At 35.9% G+C, this 22778-nt stretch overlaps 1 protein-coding gene across 16 annotated transcripts in view; it reads right to left on the bottom strand.

The window, feature by feature from the left end:
• cacna1db (calcium channel, voltage-dependent, L type, alpha 1D subunit, b) overlaps window positions 1-22778 on the bottom strand; it is a 99828-nt gene that overhangs the window by 50885 nt on the left and 26165 nt on the right. For 12 of the 16 annotated variants that reach the window (XM_028452878.1, XM_028452882.1, XM_028452887.1 and 9 more), the window contains 7 exons: window positions 13632-13771; window positions 11429-11571; window positions 7350-7502; window positions 5847-6043; window positions 2494-2597; window positions 2236-2405; window positions 716-790 (listed from right to left, as the gene is read on the bottom strand). In XM_028452878.1, the coding sequence (XP_028308679.1) occupies window positions 716-790; window positions 2236-2405; window positions 2494-2597; window positions 5847-6043; window positions 7350-7502; window positions 11429-11571; window positions 13632-13771 (982 nt within the window). The remainder of the gene's footprint in view (window positions 1-715; window positions 791-2235; window positions 2406-2493; window positions 2598-5846; window positions 6044-7349; window positions 7503-11428; window positions 11572-13631; window positions 13772-22778) is intronic. The other 4 variants (XM_028452886.1, XM_028452893.1, XM_028452894.1 and 1 more) reach the window with 1 other exon arrangement.

The following is a 22778-nucleotide window of genomic DNA, read 5'->3' as shown; positions in this document are numbered from 1 at the left end:
GATTGTAGAAGAGCTGAGCATAAATGGAGAACAACAAAACTCACAAATTCATCTAGAGCTGTACAAAATGAGTCTGTATAAATTCATAGATGGCTTAATGACTAGGCTTTGAGTTGCTATGCTGCTAAGAAGTGGAACAAACTGCCAAAAAAGCTGAAGTCAGCATTTAATGGGAACATTTTAAAATCCAAGTTAAAGGCCTTTTTTCTCTACTCCTTATGACTGAGACAGATTCTAATCCTATTATTGTTAATTTAATATTTTTATTGCTCATTTTAAACGTTTTTACTGTTGGTTTTAAAGTTTTTACTGCTTATTTAAATGTCTTTACTACTGATTTTAATGTTCTTATTGAGTTTTAAGCTGTTGCACTTTTTCATCATGTAAAGCACATTGAATGTGTTTAAATTGTGTATGAAATGCACTATACAAATAAAATTGCCTTGCCTTTGATAATACAGAATAAATACTGTCAACAGTTCTGTGAGAGAGAGATTTTTAGGAATTGTGAACAAAATTTGGGGATTTTTTAATTAATTTTTTTGTTTGTTTTATATCTGAAATATAATTTTGTTTGTGTGAAATGGATGGTGCCATGCTGAGAGATGAAAGGAGGGGTTAACATGCTTAAGTAAACACGTAAGCATAAGCCAAAGCGTGTAGAGACGAGCACCACGTGACCATGAACGTTCCTCATGAACACACACACATTTACCCTGTGTCTCTGTGGACTGAGTGAACCAGCCAAACATTCCTTTCTTCTTCTGAGTGAGGTCAGCCAGTGTGACCCCTTTGGTGTTTTCAACATGCGGTTCACACAGTTAGACAGTTAGGCAGAGGAAGCAGTGGGTCAGTACACAGCCCGAATAGTTACAGCATAATAGGCAAGGCAGGGTTTTTATCACAGCGTAGGGAGATTATTACGATGGTACCGAATAAAAAATAAAATTAAATAAATAACAGAATCACAGCGTATGGGGCCCCTACGCTGAATAGTGCTAGTGAGCACCCTGTGAGGCTAACCACTAGCTGCTATATTCAGAAGAAAAGTCTCAATGAGTGAACAGGGTGTTTGTTTTTAACTTTTCTATCCATTGGACTTTTGTCATCCAACATATCACTAATTCAATTTAAATCATTTATAAGAGAAATGGCATCATAAAAACTATACCATCTTAGATTAATATAACCAAAAAAGTATACAAAACTCTACATAACTATAAAAAAAATACATTTTCATGTAAACAAAAAAAAGAAAAGAAAAGCTACAGTCGCACATGTACGGCAACAACAGTAAAGACAAAAGAGGGAAAAAGGGGAAAAGCATTGATTAGCAGCAAACAAACAAACACAAAGTCGTTCTCTAAAACAATGGCAGCGACGTTAAAAGCAGAGCAACATCAGGAAGAGCAACAACACGTGTATGTGCACATAGACTATGGTGTGGTGAACAATTATAAGGCATCGTATGAGGTGCAACAGAGAATATTGCAAGTAATTGCACTACTTAAATTTAATAATTGTTAAAAGTAAAAGTATCAGGTTCAACCACTGCTCATTTAACGTGAACAGATCTTGGTTGCATTTCATTTTTTAATTTTATTTAATTAATATTGTATAACTTTTATGTATAAAACCAAGCAGAAGAGTCAGATAATATGTATTTTTATTGAAAATGTATTGAGTATTTTTAATGAGCAGAAAAGTTAACATCCTGTTAAATAAAAGTGTTAAATGTTAAATGTTATTTACTTGTTTATGTCCATCATTAATTTATTAATGATTCCCTTAGAAAAAAAAGACAGGAATCTAGTAAAGTTCATCTGTACTGTCCAGTATCAGGGATTTATTTCACTCACACTGTACATTATATTATTCTGGATTAAATGTTACTGAATCCATTCAGATCTAATCTTTGTAAATTAGCCAATATCATCCATGAATCTAATCGGTTACAATGAATCGTGAATTGAATTGTTGCTAAAATGAATAATTACCATGTTTTCCTGTATTTAAGAGCAGAATGTGTAACTGCAAAATTGTCTGGTGATGTTTAGGAATTTCAACAATACTTTTGCTATAACAGGAAGAGGGATAACTTAGAAGAAATATCATTTTATTAGTTATTTTGTTCCAGACATCCCAGGCATATGGTTGTAATTAATCAGTATGAAATGAATGCATCTTTAATTCTTTAGATAGAGTTAAACTAGGGTTAAGTCTGAGTGAACTCACGGTTCCGTTTGCCCTCCTCGTCCCCCTCCTCCTCGTTCTCTGGGTCGATGTCCTCGGCCTGGGTGATCCAGTCCAGATAACCCTTCAGATCTTCTTCTAACTGCTGCTTCTCTCTGAGTTTCTGGAAATCACCTCGAGCTTTGGCTTTCTCTCGCTCTTTGGAAAACTCTCTGCACAACCAAAAGCAACAAGTCACATGACAACCTACAGCAGTGTCAGTAAGGTTTTACTAAAAAAGCAGACAAATGTGAAACATACCCACTCAACACACCCAACACTAAGTTTAGAACAAAGAAAGATCCAAAGATGACGAGGCTGACGAAGTAAACCCAGGGCAGCTCAAAGCCCATCGCATCATTCATCTACAAAACAACAGAAGATAATCAGCAAAATCTACATTATTTAAATTATCAAAATTATTAACAGAGTATGGTATATTTTGGGCAAGTAGAAACCCACTTTTTTTAAGTTTACGTATGCATAGTAAACAGTAGTTAGAGGTGAAAGTAATGGATTACAATTACTAACGTTACTGTAATCAGTAATTTTACTTGTACTTAAATATGTTTTAAAATGATTAACAGACATTGCGAAACTACAAAAAATGAATAACAATCAAATGCATCACATCATAGTCGACCAATCAGATTAAACGTAATGAACGGCAATAAAACATCATTGAATGGAGGTTATTTTCATAAATGTATCTATACTTAAAACCTAATCATTTTTTTTTATTTTTAATTGAATTTATTGGTGCTATTTAAAAAATAATTGTACATTTTTAAAAACCTTTTATTTTATACAGATGCCTTTATGGAAAATAAATTAAGTTCTAATTGTGGTCGATTGTGTTTCTTCCTTTTTAAGTTTCTACATGAGATGTTTACTGTATGTAAGGGAACCGTACCAAGATTTATTACCAACATTAAACGTGGGAGGTGAAAGTAACTAGTAACTTTTACTCTGAGTATTATTTAATTGAGCTACTTTTTACTTGTACTTGAGTAAAATACTTCTTAGTACTTGAGTAGAATATATCGGTCTCTTTACACCTCTGGCATCTTGTGTAAGAACTCAACTATTTTATTTTTAATTCAATGTTGAGACGCGTCTTTAGGTATGTAAAAATCAAGAAATATTGGAAATTAATTGACTAAATCAATAGCACTGACTTTATTTGAATTTTTCAGTAGTGGGAATAATTTATCTTTAAGTTTCTGATCAGAAAATATTAGACAATTAATATTTTTAAACATTTGTTCTGTTTCCGAACTCATTCGATACAGGACACAATTCATACTCAAAAAAACCTCAAACGTCATGAGATGTCCTCTTGGTTCTCTACCACCTCCTCCTCCTGCATCTCTTTGCTCATACGTTAGTTACACGCTAGCGTTGCCGTGGTAACACACGCATGCATAAGAGCAGTGAAACAGGAGGACAGAAGGAGAGATCAGTGTTTTATTGATGGGATGGGGGGGGTCTCTATGTGGGGGTGGACTGTGAGACAAATAAAACGAATCTAACGCTCAATGTTTGGATTGATTTGTGTTTATTGGTTTTATTCAGTGATGGGGGGGAAACTGCTACGTTTAGAAACAGCTTGTTATTAATTTTAACCACATGCAAACGGTGCATTGTAAATTCAACACCAAACCAAAGCAGTTACTGTATGTTGGGGGTACAACTATATACGCCTGAACTTCAAACTTCTTTTGGGATAAAACTTGTAAAATGTCCCAAAAAATATCATTAAAGCTGCGAGCAGCGTTGAACGGGCCCTCGTAACCACACACACGTTGGGACGTGGCTCACGTTGAGGTGTGTTACATGTCGGGTGTGGCAGAAATATTAAAGTGTTGAGACGTAACTGATCATCTTCAAGGATTATATCACAAACTTTCCTACAATCTTCTGTGTAAATATAATGTCTAGGATTTCCTTTTACCAGTAGGTGGCGCTATGACTATGAATGATGGTTGGGTTAAACCATAACTCATATTTTTGGTATACAAATGAAAGTTGCTATAATTAATTAGCATCTACTTAGATCTACAAGCTCTGAATAACTTCCATAAACGTAGCACATCATCCAGGTGAACAGGCTGCTGAGAGGAATATTTACATCTATAAACATTCAACTTTATTATCAAGATTGTTTTATAACACAACCAAATAAACATGTGTGTTTAAATAAAAATATGAATGTGTGAAGTACTTTAACAGTGCAGTGTTGAATGCAAGACGTATCTCTGTCTGTCTGTGATGATGTCATCACTGTAGAGAGTGATGATGTCAGAATTTTGCAGAACTTCCACAGTGATGATGTCATCAGTGCCAGCTGGGAGCAAATACATTCACATGTCCACTTCCCCCAGAATATCACATTTTTTGCTAGTCCTAATATGTGTTCAAATTTTCTTTTTTTTAATAATATTTTTTGTCTTTTTTGTAATAATAATATTCATCATAATAAATTGTAATGCACCGTTGTGCTCGGGCCCTAATTACAATGTTTAGATATTATCAATTATTGTTAATTTATCAAATAACATTAAATAATGTAACAGTTAAACTAAATGTATTAAATAATTAATCTAAGCAGTTAAACTAAATTATAAATTAAAAACATTAAAGTTACAGAGTAAATTAGGTAAAGCTAAATTAAAATTAAATTATATTGGTGGAACATTTTCATAATTTAAACTATTTGAATTAATTTATTAAAAATCAGAATGAATTGGTTAATTGTAACTGAATGTTCAGAAGCTATTTTTTATTATTACTTTTATTTGAAAGGGACAAAAAATACATATTGTAAATGCGCCAGATTTAGCAAAAATGCTAAATCACATCTGTTGTCCCTTGGCAGGTCACAAAACAAACATTATTCACAAGCCTTACAGTACATAAATACAATACAATCAGTCAATAAACAATACAAAGTGCATGAATATAAGTGTTACAGTCAGTGCCCTGGGCACGAGTGGACTTTGACCCCTCCCACAATGTGCAAACACAACATAATTATATAAAACAGAACAATAATTAAAATAAATATAAATATGAACAGAAAAAATGCCGAAATAGTTAGATTTTTAATATTAATATTCAATTAAGAGAAAAAATGTACAGTGATTGTAAAAGATGTGTTTCACGTTTATTATAACTTTTTAAAATTATTATTGAAAAATAATAAAAGATTTGGGAGGGGTTTCATTTTGGCACCCCTCCAGCAGATGGCGCCCTCAGAGGCCGCCTGTGTTGCCTGTTGGGGAGGCCGGCCCTGGCTACAGTTAAAGTGCTTAAGTTAAGGTGTGTATTGCCAGTGTATGAGTTATTTGTCTAAGGAATGTTAACACTGAATTAATGTAAATTAAATAAAGATGGTTGATTTGCTTTTAATACATTTAAAAGCAAAACCATAGTTTGTGAGAAAAGAATGTCTAACTCAAATGTTTACGTGCTAACATTTCGTAGTAGAACCCTCCTTTGTTCAATGTTAAAATCAACAACTGCATCAACTCAGAAATAAAACAACTTTATAGAAATCAACTGCTTCAAACAATAACTTAACAATGGTAGATCACATGATGGTTCTACGTTACCCAGTAGAGAACGTCAGTCCATCCCTCCATGGTGATGCACTGGAACACAGTCAGCATGGCAAACAGGAAGTTGTCAAAATTGGTGATGCCGTTGTTGGGACCCTGCCAGCCTTCTCGGCACATTGTGCCATTAAGCAAACAATGACGTCCATGACCTGATACTGCACAGGGTGTTGGTTCTTCTTCTGCTAGAACACCTACAGAATGCATCAGAATAAAGCATTTACCGTTCCCTTTCAACATATTTAAATATGTGACATTAAACATTGAAGAACAGTCATGTGGAGACAGGACCATCTATAAGGGGGAATAAAGGAGAGATTTTTGGGGTCCATCCATAAAGTCAGTAAAATGATGGTCCATTGTTCTATGAATCTGTGATAACCACATTTATTTATTCATCTGAATAATATCCACTGTTATCCAGGAACGTTTATTATTATTATTATAGTCATCTTAAAGATGGAAATCCTGGTTTTAAGGTTCAAAGTTCAACGTGACCAAAAATGGTGGAAAAGATGGTGAAATGGGATTTTAAAAACCACAGATATTGGTTAAAAGTTACGAATTAGTGGACAGAACAGACAGAAAAAGTGGTAAAAATGGTTCATTGTCAATATTGGAATAATTCGTTTTTTAACCGGTAAATAATGAACATGACAAATGGTGAATGTGGTTAAATTTGCAGTAATAAGCTTGAAATATGGTGAAGAGGTTAAAAGTGAAAATAATAGGTCAACATATGTGACATTAGGTGGAAAAGTGGTGGAAAGGGTTTATAAGTGCTGAAGATGTGCAGAAAAGTCATTGAAATGTGATGTAAAAGTGTCAGAAATGGGAGAAACGTAGCAAAAATGTGTTAAAAGGAGCAAAAATATGGCAAGAAAAAGTGATGAAAATAGCTCAAATTGTTCAAAAAATATTCCTAGTTTCTTGAAGGCATCTGGCGAACCTCTACCAGTGTCTCACGACCCCAAATGGGGTCCTGACCCCAAGGTTGAGAACCTCTGCACTAAGGTACCAACGATTACTGGATGGACAGATGGATTATTATTAGTTCCAAAGGGGAAAGAAAGGTGCAATTAAAGCAAAGTAAAGCAAAACACAAGTGTTTTCATATTTATGTAAATTTATTTTGATCAATAAAAATCAAATGAGTAGTTAAGGATTTAATAGAGCAATTATGTACTCAATGATTCATTCTTTTATTTATTTGTTTCTAAAAGCACACGTCAGAAGATAAGGAAAAGGTCAAAGGTCAAGCCTGTTCACATAACATTCACAAAATGAGTCATGTGATCTCTGGATTTATTCCACCATCTGCTGTCATTATGTTTCCACTCCGTTACAAGGTGCATGTGTTCATTCAATCCCAGGGATTAATGCAAGTCGTGCTACACGGTGGCACTTAAACTACAGGCTGGTTCCCATTAACACACAACATGCAGAAATCCATTAAAAGTTAATCCCATAACATTAGGCAAGTCTCACCAAATACTTTACCTGTTTTTAGCACGTAGCATGTGGCGTGCATTTTACCGATGAAGAGTTCTAGACCAATGATGGCGTAGATGATGATCACAAAGAGAACCAGCAGAGCAATGTGGAGCAGTGGAACCATGGCTTTAATAATGGAGTTCAACACCACCTGTAAACCTGCAAATATAGACAGAAGAAAGGATCCTGTACTACCAACCTGGATAAGACACCTCTCTGTTAGCGTCACTAACCAACAGAGAGCACCTGTACTATGAAGCAGGATACAGTATAATCACGCTCATTTAAACCAGGTGATTCCAACCTGGCAACATACGGCATGACATAAAAGAGGGCGGAGATTACAGCGTTAGACCAATCACAATGATGGAGAAACTGTGTAGAGCAACTTACGTCACAGTTAAGTAATAATTATTAAAAAATATTAAAGATGCCCCGAAATTTCGGCCACCGACCAATTTCGGGCGAAAACCGAAAAATGCATTCTTGGGCCTTTTTCAACTGAAAATGTTGTGAGGAAAACCATGTTACAGTTCTATGGTTTACACATACGTAGTTAATAATTAATAAAATACGTTCCTATATTAAGTTTCCCTTTCATTTCTCTTGAGGATCATTTAACCATTAAAAATCATATATAATCTCTGGGTAAACTGACAGAAAAAAAGCTCAGACGTCCACACCAAAAATATTAATACCAATAATGTCATTGATTATGAATCCTAACAAGGTAATCAATAGATGAGAAACTAATTAGACAATAGATAATATTTATTAGTGTATTTCACAGCTGATTTAAGACATGGGTAAAAATAATGCTAAGGTTAAGACTAATGCTAGGTTATTGCTAATGCTATTGCTAGGGTGTTGCTAATGCTAGGTTAATGCTCGGTTAATGCTAATGCTAGGTTATTGCTAAAGCTCGATTAATGCTATTGCTGGGCTAATGCTAACATTAGACTAATGTCAATGTTAAGCTAACGTTAGGTTCATGCTAATGCTAGGTTAATGTTAACGTTAGGTTAATGCAAGGCTAATGTTAATGCTAAGTTAATGCTAATGCTTGGTTAATGGTATCACTAAGCTAACACTAAAACTAGGCTAATGCTAATGCTACGTTAATGCTAATGCTTGGTTAATGCTATTGCTGGCGTTAGGCTAATGTCAATACTAAGGCAATGCTAATCTTAGATTAATGTTAACATTAGGATAATGTCAATGCGAAGCTAATGATAGGCTAATGTTAATGTGAATGTTAATGTTAACGCTAGGCTAATGCTAATGCAACGTTAATTTTTATGCTAGGCTAATGCTATTGTTATGTTAATGCTAATGCTAGGTTAATACTAGGTTAATGAGAGGTTAATGATAGGTTAATGCTAATGATAATGCTAGTTAATGCTAAGCTAATGCAGTGCGACGCGGGCCAGCATCCTCACTTGTATTTTCTTCAGGAAATGCAAATATTCTATTTGTAATTGACTTTTAGGAATAAAGTAAGAACTGTAATTTTAATTGTAATTGGGAAAAATGCCGGTCATTGTAATTATAATTGAGTTGTAATTGAACATGGATAATTGAAGATGTAATTGAAAATATAATTGACCCCTCACCCCTGCATGTAACCATAAAGAAGATAAGATTTTTTATTATGATGTAATGTCTAGAAAAATAAAGAAAACTCAAACTGTACTTACACGTAATTAATACATAAATCAATATGACTAATAAAGCATGAAAATAAACCTAGACAGTGGAGAAGAGGCAACTAGTTTTGATCAATAGTAACAATGTTTTCTTTTCTTTTATATCAGATAAAACAAATAAAAGACTCATAGTTTACTTTATTAAACCATTAAGAAGATAAAAAATGATTACATCTGAGAAAGTCTTCTGATAAAAGGTGTTATCCTCAAAAAGCCCATGACTTAAATGTTGCTATGGTAACTATAGAAATACATTAGAGCATGTGTTGTTGATGTTGTTGTGAGGTTAAAACCAGTGAGGGAGGAAGAATCTCTAAAGATATATTTGTAATATGTCTTGTTAACATTGTTTCCAATCCATAAGTGTGTTTTTATAGGTGCACAAAATAAGGAAGTTACAGTATATACTGGCTCTGCATACTAATGCTAGTGTGGATGAGGACAGCAATGATTGGTGACTATAATAAGAACTTATTGATTTGTTCCAGTTGGCCCTATTACTGACCCAGTTGGGTCAGTAACTGATGCAGCTCAGCAGCACCAGTTATAAAGCGTGTGATTGTATCGTTAAACATGGAGTCGGGATTTACAAATGAATATAATTATTTATTGTTCTGTAAGACTTGAGTATTCATTTTATTCTGGGCTACTGGACTCAAAACGCCCTCACTTTGTTCTTCTTCTTCGACTTCTTCTTCTTGTTGTGTACACTAGTTAAAATCACCACTGAAATATGGTAGCTATAATCTATGGATGTGTACGCATCGATGCTAAGAGCCCAATTTTTGATTGGGTCCCAAAAGAAGAAAAAAAAAGTCAATTTCTCATTTATTTGTGAATCAAATATTACGAGAGTTGGTGGTACCGAATCAATTGCACATACCAATATATAAATGGGGCCCTTACCCCGTACATGTCACAGGGGCGCCAGGGGGCCATTTTCCAAACGAATCCGTTAGTTCTCGTTATATCAGAATGCAGTTTGGTATGAATACTCTATGAATTAATATGATGAGATGCTCAGAGCCTTTTTTTCAAATGGGGCCCGGGGCCCCACCCCCCATTTCAGGTAATTTCCAAATTTATGGAAACATAGTTGAGTGATATATTGTTTCAAAGGTAATTCAACGTAGACTATGATTATGCCTCGCACAATGTGATTAGGGGCCCGAGGGGCCTTTTTTCAGCAATTTCCATTAAAGTCGTTTTTTCATTTATTTGTGAGTCAAATATTGAATCGGGCTGTAATTTGACATGAGCGGATGTCTAGAGCCTCTCTGAGACCTTTTTTTGCCTGGTGGAACCGAGTCATTTTACTGAGTTCTTGGGAACGTGGTACATGCTATTCGGCTTGGAGACGTTCCGCGGGCGTGGCCGTAGTTCATCAGAATTCGTTTTTTTAAAGTTTTATTTCTCGGAGGACATGTTTCTCATTGTTTCAATGTTTGAGAGATTTTAAGAAGGTTTACATGACTTTTTTCAAGGACAGATTGTTATAATGCATAATAAAGGTGATTGACTTCAGTCATTTTGTTCAAGTCTTTGTTATAAAGAGAGAAATTAATTTTAAAACCTTATGGACAATAACAACTTATTGTATTTTGCCGCTACAAGGTGGATTCAAGAAAACGTTAAGTACTTCTTGAGTATGAAGAGGTCAGTCCAAGCGTCCTCTTTTTTTGAAATCAAAATATGGTCATCCTAGTTCACGTGTGTCAAAATCTGGCCCTTTGGAGCATCCAATTTGACCCGCAGGAGAACGTAAAAATGGCTCATTGTGTAAATGAAAGTCAACAGTATTTGCAGGTGCTCACAGTTTTCCTGGTGTTTATCACATGATTGCAGTTAATTTTAATGTTAAACTGTTGAAAAAACTCAACAATTCTTACAAAATCCTAATTACTAACCCTAACCCTTAAATTATTACATAACATTTGCCTTAATTGAATAGAAATTGGTCAAAAAAATCTAGGAAATGTAAAGTGAAGACACTGTTGGGACTGATGTCTGTCACTATTGTTTGGATGTTGTCGGTTTCTTACATATTTTGTAATTCATGTGAGGTGTAAACTAGGGAACAATAACGTGAAAATTACTAATTTTTCAGCATAAAATCTGAGGGCCACTTAAGCTCAAACTGCTCTGTATTTGGCCCCTAAACTAAAATGAGTTTGACGCCCCTGATCTTGTTGATTGTATTGAGACATAAATGAAACGCGTTCACCCACATGTTTTTATTTGTGCTTCCTGACGTCGCCTACTTGTCAAGGTTGTGTGTGGGGGCGTCGTGATTCCTCTTCGTCATGTATAGAGTTTAGAAACACCAATCTTTTTCATTTCATCCATCATTCACACCCTGTGTTGTTAATGTTAACTCACTGGGAACTCCAGAGACAAGGCGTAGGGGGCGGAGCACACGGAACGCTCTGAGGGCCTTGACGTCAAACGGCCCAGGTTTGCCTCCTGATTGGCTGCCTGAGTCAGCGTCTTTGGTAATCATCTCCAGAACTACACTGAACAACCTGAGAGGAACAGACATGAGAAATGATATTATAGAGACAGACAGACGGACGGATGGATGGATGGATGGATGGATCGATGGATGGATGGATGGATGGATGGTTGAGATGATCAAACAACTTCACAGAGCAGAACCATGTGTTCAGTGTGTGCGTGCGTGTGTGAATGCACGTGTGGCGCTCACAGCTTTACATGTTCTTCCTTAATGTTTATGTATATTTGCATTTACCTCCTCACAGTTTACATTGTAGTGGTGCCTGAGCCAGGTGCTCCACTGATTACCCAGCATGCAGCAGGGCTGGATATGTGTGTGTGCATGTGAACATGTGTGCATTTAGGCTCTATTCTCCGGTCTGGACTTAAGAACTTTTTTATGCGCCTGCAGTTACGCTCCTCTCTCCCACGTGTATTCTACAGTCAAGGTTCCTGAAACACGCCCACCACGCGTAAATCAACCCAAAGCGTGTTAGTCTGTGAATGAAGGCGGTCTAAAGCAAAGGAGGCGCGGCCATGATGTCTTTATTTTGGACTGTCTAGAAATCAGGAAACATGGATTTCCCAACACTTGTAAATGTCATTGAAATCCGTGAAAATGATAATGTGCAATTTTAATTTGAAAAACAATGTAACAAAGACACATTTTTCTGTCTGAGCCACAGCTAAAATCTCTCATTTTTCTCTCCGATACAAACTAAAGATTAACGTTTGTTTGGAAATCCTGATTTTATGAACTTATCTTTACAGTATCTGTGAACTCTAAAGCCTGACTGTGATGTGCTGGAGATTTGAGTAAATAATGTGAGGTATTGTATCTGTGATCCTGTAGTGCAGTGTTTCTCCAATGGGGGTACGTGTACCCCTAGGGGTACGCGATGGCACTGCAGGGGGTACTTGAGGAAGAGAGAGTGGAAATTAGGTGAGAGATGGCCTGAAATGATAAAAACCATAGAAATAAATCTATTCAGGAGTCACTAAATCTGTGTTTTTCAACCTTGGGGTTGGGAACCAATATGGGGTCGTTTGAAATTTCTGAAAAATTAAAACAGTTTTTTAAATTTTAAAATGAATGTTCTTTTTTTAATTAAAACACAATTTTAAAGGACTGTATTTCTAAACTTTTACTTTGTGAAATATAAATCTAGTTAAACTAGAATGCAGTAAAAAATAAAAAATAAATACCTGAACTCAAATATCATCAAAAACTAATTCTAGAAAAAAGAAAACAAATAAATTATTGATATTAAAACGGGATCATGAGCCAAATGAAGATGGGAACCACTGCAATAAATACTGTTTATGTCACTTATTTACAAAATGAGATTCTTCTAAAATGTGTTATTCCTAGTTAATTCCATCATTATGATTTATAGATGTTTTTAAATAGTTTTCTAAGCAAAATGTTGTAGTCAGACATTCAGAAATAAGAGAAAGGATGTACTTGAGAAAGAAGTGTGAGAACCACTGCTGTAGAGCGTCTGCATTAATACTGAGATGTTTGCAGTGAAACAGAACCATTCCTACATAATACACAGTTTTAAATATAAATTGTTAAAAGCCTTATGAGGCTGATGTGAGCACACTGTTATCTCCCATAGACACAGTACACGGAGGCCTTCCCATGCATGGGCGTGGTTCCAGCACCTCTAACTGACACGCCCCCAGCGTTTCAGAGCAGAGAGAAGTGCTTGTTTTTCCATGATTTTGAGACCTATTTGTATATACTTAGCGATTTTTTTCATCTTTCAAATGTGGCTCAGTAGTCATTGACGTGTGACAAACTCATAACACACATTTATTTCTGCTTTACACAGACATTAAGTCACTGGGAGAATACGCATAATGCCAGATTTGAATGGGAACGCCCACATTTTAGGGTTGTTCCACCCACAGTGAGTGACTGGGATGTCAGTGGGCAGTGACTGACTTAAGTACAAGGGGAGAAAGAATAAAGCCCTTAGTTTGCACAAACATCATTGTCCTCCCAAAACAATGTCTAAATTCAACTCTTATATTTAGATTTAGAAAACTACCTTTAAAATGTAAGAATGTAAAAATAACTCACCCCACGATGACGATGACAAAGTCCAGCATGTTCCACCCATTCCTGACGTAGGAGTTTTGGTGCATGACGAAGCCATAGGCAATAATCTTCAGAAATGTCTCAATTGTGAAAATAATCAGGAAGGCATATTCCACCGTCTCCTGCAGGAGAAAAAAGAGACGATTTAAGAAAGCAGGAAACTATAAACGTATGAATGTTTAGCATTATAGTGACGAGTCAGCTCAGATGCTTTTATACTGTATTTATTTTTAACTAGATTTATATTGGAGGAAGTAAAAATATAGAAAGCAGCTTTTTGAGATTGTGTGTTGTTTTAATTTGAAAAACAATAATAATTTTAAAAATATATCATTTTTATAATCTATTGAATTAACTATAACATATACTAGGGATGTAACGATTAATCGAAAGGCAGTTAAAAATCGATTCATAGGTATCACGGTTCGATGCTCTGAAAATTTAATAGCAGTACTTTTTTTTATTTATCCCTCTCTTGTTTAACAGTGTAGGCTGTGGGCGAAATCTGTTACTACTTTCTTTCTGGCTGCTTTCTACTCTTAAACATGTTCATAAATGATTCCTTATCTGTAATATTACTTGAATATCTGTAAAAGTCACGTTTTTCTATTAGCTCTGTCTGCTAGCATAGCATCTCTTCTTCACTGCCAGAATAACTACAGTACATGCCAACCGACCACTGGGTTACCAGCGCCCTCTGCTGGTCCAAACAAATATCTGACCTAAACACAATGACTGTTTTTTTTTTTTTTTTTAAGTCCAATTGTTAAGGCACAAAAAACATTTTCAGTTGCACTTTTAAAAAGAAAAATAACTATTATGCAGTTTTGCATTGTTTACTATAGAACCAGAGTTTAAATTAATAGGCTTCTTCTTCATTTGGATTATTCCTATATTTATTTTATTCAATATTTATTTTTAGTTAAATTGCATTGTTTTGAATAGTTTATCAAAGGATTCTTTTGACAATGAAAAATAAAAGGAAAACAGTATAGTAGTTTCTAGTTTTTTTCCCAAAAAAAAATATAGGGATGTTTTTCAGTCATTATTAGGGTTGTAACGATTAATCGTAAGGCAGTTAAAAATCGATTCATAGGTACCACGGTTCACATCGATGCTCTGAAAATTGAATCGCAGTACTTTTTTTAACCAGCAGAGGGCGTTATATATTAATCCTTCCAGAAGCGGACGTGACGGGCGGAATCTGCTACTATTTTCTTTCTGGCCGCCATTTAGTGTTAAACATGCTCATAAATGATTCTTTACTCCTTTAGCACCGAAAGAATATCTGAAATATTACGTGAATATCTGTAAAAGTCACGTTTTTCTATTAACTCTGTCTGCTAGCATAGCTTCTCTTCTTCACTGGTGGAATAACTGCATGCCAACCGACCACTGGGTTACCAGCGCCCTCTGCTGGTCCAAACAAATATCTGACGTAAATACAGTAAAATGACTGTTTTTTTTTTTTTAAAGTCCAATTGTTAAGGCACAAAATACATTTTCTGTTGCACTTTTAAAAAGAAAAAGAACTATTGCGCAGTTTTGAATTGTTTATTATAGAACCAGAATTTAAATTAATAGGCTTCTTCATTTGTATTATTCCTTTATTTATTTCATTCAAGATTTATTTTTAGTTAAATTGCATCATTTTGAATAGTTTATCAAGGGATTCTTTTGACAATGAAAAATAAAAGGAAAATAGTACAGTATTTTCCCCAAAAAAAATAAAGGAATATTTTTCAGTCATTTGTCAACATTCCCATTTTGTAAAATAAATCGTGAGAAAATCGTATCGTGAACCCAGTATCGTGAATCGTATCGGGAGTTGAGTGAATCGTTACATCCCTAGTCATTATTTGTCTACAGTCCCATTTTATAAATTAAATCATGAGAGAATTGTATTGTGAACCCAGTATCGTGAATTGAATGGTATCGGGAGTTGAGTGAATCGATACATTCCTAACTTATACTGTTTATTTTAACTAGATCAATAAAGGAATTCTGATTCTGATATTTGAGGAAGTGAAAGTATAAACAACAATTATGTGGTGTTTTTAATTTGAAAAATAATAATAATTAAAACATTACAAAAATATAATCTTAATCAGTAATCATTTTTTTTTTTAAATCAATTACTAGACATTTCAGGCGACCCCATTTGAATTCTGGGTGAGCCCACATGGGTCACAACGCCAAGGTTGAAAAACACTGTGCTACACTGTATGATCAGTACGTTTCCATAGTAACTACTGTATCTGTTAGCTCATGGAAACAGGTCTGATCATTTGGATATTTCCAAACAGTTCTTTTTTTATTTATTTTTTATTCTGCTTATACAGTTTTTCTCGCCCCCACTTTTCATTCTCTCAGAAACCCATTTCTCTCTCCTACGTATCTCACCTCTCTCTCTCTCGCTCTCTCTCTCTCTCTCCTTTTATCTGTGGGTTTGTCTCTCGTCTCAGTGAAAGGTTGCTGAGTCAGCAGGATTGAAGAAAAGCCCTTCTATTGTTTATTTAAACTTGAACAAAAGCACAAAAAGTATTTGGATTTGTTGGTCGAGAGGCACCCCCAGTAAACACTCACACTTTACATCTCCACACACACACACACACACACACACACACACAAACATCTTCATTATTCATTCACATCAGTGGTGGGAAGCTACAATGTAGCCACAGCTGCCCTGGGGTATACTGACAGAAACGGCCCCTCTGACCACCACCAACATTCATGTTCAATTCATACCCATTCATACGAGGCAATGCAAGACTGAATCATAACATAACCAGGCGACGCAGATGGCTGCCACCTCTGAACCTGGTTCTAATGGAGATTTCTTCCTGTTCAAAGGGAGTTGTTTTTTCCCATTGTCGCTAAATGGTTGTTCATGTGGATGTTGTTGGGTTTTTTTTTCTTATTATGAATTTTGTATTTTGATAAGTGGATTGAGATGACTTTGTTGTAATTTGTGTCAAACAAATAAAGTTGAATTTAATGTGGGTAAAGTGCCTTGCCCAAAGACACAATAACAATGACTTGGATAGAGTGGGATTCCAACCCCAACCCTTCGGTTATGGGACGACCCACTCTACCACTGAGACACGGTCGCCCAACACATTTTCAAATTCAGTGAACTAACGGAACAAGTGCCATCATATTTCATAAAGAATCAAAAATGAAGAAACTACATTAAACTAATCACCTGTAAGAAAACAAATTGAATAGTTCAGCAGTAAAAAATACAAGAAATAGATAAATATTGTTTGCAATCTGTGACAAAAAGTTTAACAAAACCAAAAAGAAAATACATTTTTAAGTCATTTTAAATAATTATTTTTGCATTCTAGTTTCACGTTAGATTTAGTTCCTGGTCCATATCTAATGCAGTCTAATAATTTAATGATATTTTAATTTCTGCTTAATTTTTAGGTTTTCATTGATACTTTCTTTGTGTTTTATTTAGTGTTATTAATCTCAGAAAGATATTTGGCATGAAATTGAAAAGTTCTTCACGCCCCACCTGTAATACCTCTATTCCCCACCAGGGAGGCATGCCCCACACTTTGAGAAGCACTGTTCTAAACTCATGGTTTGGGATTTATAGCAATAATTTAATGCTTGTAACTCCCCTCCTTTTTTTATCCCTCTCTCAGGAGTGGATTTGTAAACCAGAGTCAGAAAAACAATCGTTTTTCACCACTTACTGCCCACGATGTTACATAATCAATTCTAACCTTAGTTTGTTTTCAACAATAATAATAATATTAGACTTTATCTGTCGCCAGGGGAAGTTTGAATAGACACTCTAGTGTAAATGGAACACAGTAAACAGGTCTGAGAGAACGAGAGGAACCCAGTGACCAGCTTTAAACCAGATCCACTGAGATACCTTATGTTTACAACCATGTCTGGTTGTTTAAGTCGTAAACTTCCTCCAGAAGGAACAGTTGCCATTTTCTGGTATGTGTCCAAGTTCTTCCTATGCTTATGACAAGAATATTGTTGCCATGGAAACCGTGTGTGTATTTGTGTGTGGGCAGAATTATGTGGAAAGAAGATTCATGGATATGTAACTGTTTCACACAATCACTGAATCATTTCAATAAATGTGTTTAAAACTGAGCATTGATCATAAACTCCCCAACACACACACACACACACACACACACACACACACACACACACACACACACACACACACTGATAATAACAATGGAACATCAGACACTGAGCAGCAGCGTTCTTTCAATCACTGAGATGATCCATTCATCTTCTATACACTATTGATCTGTTCAGAGAGGATAATGGAATGTATTACTTTTTTTTTCCTTAAAGGGGACATGTTGTGAAAAATCCACTTTTGCAGTTTTTTTTAACACATATGAGGTAACTTGAGTGTCCACTGGTCTGTGTAAGTCTTACAACACAGAGAAAATTGCTCCGTTTCAAATTTTACACATTTGTGACGTCACAAATGAAATCCCTCCTCTCCGCTGGTAACTCCACCCATGGACTTAACCCCCAGCCTGATGAAAACTTTTGCAAAAGTCCGCCTCTGTTTTTCTCACGAGTGAAGGAGTAATGGCTACCGGTAAAACTAAAAACAGAACTTTCCTGCTGCCGTGGCCACACCTCTACTATTTGTTCATGCCGAGGTGTACTCCGCTCTGTGTTTCGGCGCATTGTTGAACCTGTTCTATCGCCTCGCATCGCTGATCTGACGTGTTTGTGACACAAAACGACGCAGCAGTTGGAGAAAACAAATGATTATCAACTTAAATGCACTATTCCTGTAGTTAATAAGCTTTTTCACACACTCGGAAATCTTGCTCTTGTTCAGTTCTCGCACATGAGGTCAAAGGTCAAGAGGAATAAACTCGCCATAATTTACGGTGTAAACAGTGAGTCTGACAGAGATTTAGATAAGTTTTTTCCTGTTGGAGCGTTGATTCTTTGAAAAAAAAATTGCGGAAACGTGGTATTGGTCTCCAAGGTAGAAATGCAGAGTTATCTGCTAAAGCTAATGCTGCTAAAGCTAATGCTACCATCTTTTCAAACAGTGACCAATCAGCTGATCAGTGCTGTTTCACTTATCAACCTGTTTAGTGTCCATCTTGTGTACTTCCTTCAAATTTGTAAATTGAATTAAAATAATAGTTTAATAAAAAAAAATCATGGACGTGGTTAGTGAATGGTGTAAATTTACCTTTTCAAAGTGAGAATTCATACTGTCCTTTTCACACTTGGAAACCTTGTTTACCATCATTAATAATAATACATTTATTTTTTTATCTTATTACACTTTACAGTTGTTAAAACCACTATACAAATCAAAACAAAAAAAAACTACCAACAATAAAAAGGTAAATATAGAAAATACAGGAGTAGGAAACAGAGGAGCTCTGTCGCTTTGATGCTGCTTCTAACATTGGTTTTACAAAGTGCTCAGATATGAGCATCATTTCTGAGAAGAGTCCTAATCCGCAGTCGGTGGGAGGCCTTGGGGTTGGGGGCAGTGGCGGAGTGCGCTGGCTCCTCGGCTTCTAGGTGCTTTCTCGGGTGTGTATGTGGGGGCGGTGGCTGCCTCTCGGCTTGGTGTCTTGTGGGCGTCTGGGGGGCTGCTCGGCCGGGGGGGGGTTGCCTGGGCTTCCTGGCCCCCGCTCTTTCTGCTATTCTGGCTGCGTCCTTGAGTCCGGGGCAGCGCTTGGGTTTACAGTGGCAGTTTCTTGCACATACATCAGTCTACGATGCACTAGCATGTCTTGGACTGTGGGATAAAACTTGTAGTGGGCTTAACTTTAGACACGTTGATCCTAAATACCTGTTTCAGGTATTACCACTCACTCCTTCCCTCTGCCCACAACCACCACTACCGTTATAGTTAAACCTCACGTCTACAACTTCACATCTCACTTTACAGTAATCAACTCCTCCCCACCCTTCCACTTCCCAACCTTGAATCGCTCCTCCCTGCTCTCTTCCCCCTCCACCTCCCCCCCACCCCTTCACCTAGGTGTAACACTGCTCTCTCTTTTTATATTCTCCCTTTAATAAAGTGTTTCTTACCCTTCCTTAGGGAGGGCTGGTGATGGTCACAATTATGCAATAAAATAATGCAATTTATTTAATTGCAATAACAAAAAAAAAAAAATGCATTGCTGTCTAAAAAAGATTACACTTCTTGTAGTGTTGACCTTTGACAGCATGTGCAGACAAAAAAATAAATAAATAAATAAATAAATAAAAATAAAAGTGCTCAGATCGGCCGAAAGTGACATCAGTGGAAAACCCTGGTACCTCCTTGAGTCTGAATATTTATAATATTTATAATAATAATAATATCAACACTATTAAAACACTAACGATCTCTGGAATAACATTACAAACGCTGTTAGGTTGGAAATAGTAAACGAGCTTGTTTATGTTTATATCTCTCTGACCAATGAACCTCCAGATCACGCATGTACACTTTCAGAGTGTTAAATGGCTTATTGACATGAGGAGGAGAAGAAAGTGACTCAGCAGTTTAACACTCTGGTGTTTGAAGCAGCTGAATGACTCAGCTGCTGCTGCTGTGATAAACACACACCCTGAAACGCTGAGACAGACTCACAATAACAATAGCCTCTTAAATAGCCGTGTTTTACTGTAATGTGCAGTTTTTTGTGTGGAAACAATAACACTGTGTGGATAGCAAAAATAAAATCTCTTTGATCACTGGTCTACCTCAGAGAGAGGCATGAAGTCAGTCTATAGACACGCCCACTCATTAATATGCATAAGTAGAACCCAAAACAGCCCGTTTTTAGAAGTGCTCAGAAAGTGACTTTTCAGAGACTAAAACTCTGGAAAACAGGAGAGTTTGGGAAAATAAACCTTTAATACTATGTTTTTGGGGTTCTTAGAACAAATGGAGATGAGTGAAAAATAGCAAATACTGCACCTTTAATATCTAAAAATGATCATTAAGGACATAAAGTAGTGGGATAGGTTGATTATGTAATTTATTTAGTGATTATTTGACTATAGGATATATTTGTGCCCCTCCACACTAACTCTACACAGCTCAGAACATTATGAACCAGACCCTCACACTGTAGCAGATTAATTGATTTAAGGAGAAAAATCCTCAGTTTTTGGACAGAAAACGACAGGAAAACTAGGTTGGTTTGGTTGATCTGCTGCCAGAGAGCTGCTAGTGTGTGTCAGAGGATGAACAGAATGTCCTGTTTTCACACAGACGATCAACAGTGAAGTCACAAATAGAATGAGTTGATATGTAATGATAGCAAATGTTCTCTATATTAGTGACGTTAAAAAAAAACAAATAAACAAGTGGGTTACTGTTTAAAAGAACAGCTTACATAATACTTTATATTGAGATTTTGAATTAGTAAAGGCAAACTTTAAACGTAGAAGCAGAGCGACAGAATCTCTTATCTGTTAATAGATCAGTAATTGACCAATGTTGATTAATCGGTGATACGCTATAATTAACTCACTTAATCCACCCTCTGATTAAACGGTCGGGCTCTAAATGAAGATATGAAGTACTACAATAAAATATACAGCAAATGATTAATATTAATGGAATAAATTTAGAGATTAGAGACTACGAGATCAAAGACTGACACCATCCTCTGTATAAAACAATAATAATTAACTAGTAAATAATAGTGGTGGGACTCAATTAAAAAAGAAAATCAAATCAAAGTTATTGAGTGACTTTGTATTTTAACTAATTTTGATTAATATAAATTAATGGCCTGACAATATTTGACACGAGAAGCAACATTTTTCCAGTTTAAATGTTTGTTGGTAAATGACTGAATCAATGAAAACAATAAATGATCTAAACTAATGTTTATTATTTCCATCACTGAGAGCTAACATAATGTGTAATATGAATAAAGAATATTATGACTGCATTTAACTGTGTGTGTGTGTGTGTGTGTGTGTGTGTGTGTGTGTGTGTGTGTGTGTGTGTGTGTGTGTGTGTGTGTGTGTGTGTGTGTGTGTGTGTGTGTGTGTGTGTGTGTGTGTGAGTGTGTGTGAGTGTGTGTGTGTGTGTGTGTGTGTGTGTGTGTGTGTGTACTGGGTCAGCCCTATCTTTACAATCAATGACATCTAAACTCTCTCATAAGTACACACACACACACACACACACACACACACACAGTAGATGTCACTTCCCTCGTTGACGATAACGTGAGCTGACATACCACTCGATGGTGCGTGTGTATGTGTGTGTGCGTGTGTTCTGGACATCCCCCATTCTCAACATCTCCCAAATTTAGCACGTGATGGTTTATAGAAGATGGATTTTTACTGTTTGTTTTTTAGTCGCTCATAATGCTCTACACAAACGCACACTATGTTTTATGATTTCGAGATACAGTAAATACAGATCTATATTTACTTGTATTTTCCTGTCCACTGAACAATAAAGTACACAATAAGTAGTCAAAGTGCAACAAGCCCAACAACAGGACAAACAAAGCATACCAGAGTGTGACATTTAGCAGACACTGGTTCTGAGAAACTGGAGTTCTCTGCAGCGTCTCTAACGTCCTAGACATTCTTTGGCAAACACTGAAGCACCAGCTTTATGAGAGTGTTTATATGCACGGGAATTTTCCTGTTGATGTCTGCGTATGCTCACGTGACAGTGCAAAATCTGAATTTACATTTATACATACATGGGCAACTGGCGGCCTGGGGGCCAGGTGTGGCCCTTGGTATAATGTAGTGCGGCCCCCTAAAGTAAACGCACAAAATGACGGAAAAATCCACAAAATCTAGGCCAAAAACACAGAAGACCACCATTAAAATACAAAAAAAATAGATCAAAAATGACTCCTATGACAGAAACCAGCGAAAACACAAATTGACTCCAAAACCACACAAAATGAGAGAAAAGCATACAAAACGACAACAAAGGTACACAGAATGAGAAAAATATACAAAACAACAACAAAATATATAAAATGGCAACATAAATGCCAATAAATAACAGAAATAAATACGAAATTTCAACAAAAATACACAAAATGACTCCAAAAACATGGAAGATGATGACAAAATTAAACGAAAACACAAATTAATTAGTTTTTTCTTTTATTA

Source organism: Gouania willdenowi, chromosome 7 (genome assembly GCF_900634775.1).
Source record: "Gouania willdenowi chromosome 7, fGouWil2.1, whole genome shotgun sequence".
Taxonomy (NCBI): Eukaryota; Metazoa; Chordata; class Actinopteri; order Blenniiformes; family Gobiesocidae; genus Gouania; species Gouania willdenowi.
The sequence above is the reverse complement of the archived record's forward strand: the minus strand, read 5'-3'. Positions and strand labels throughout refer to the sequence as shown.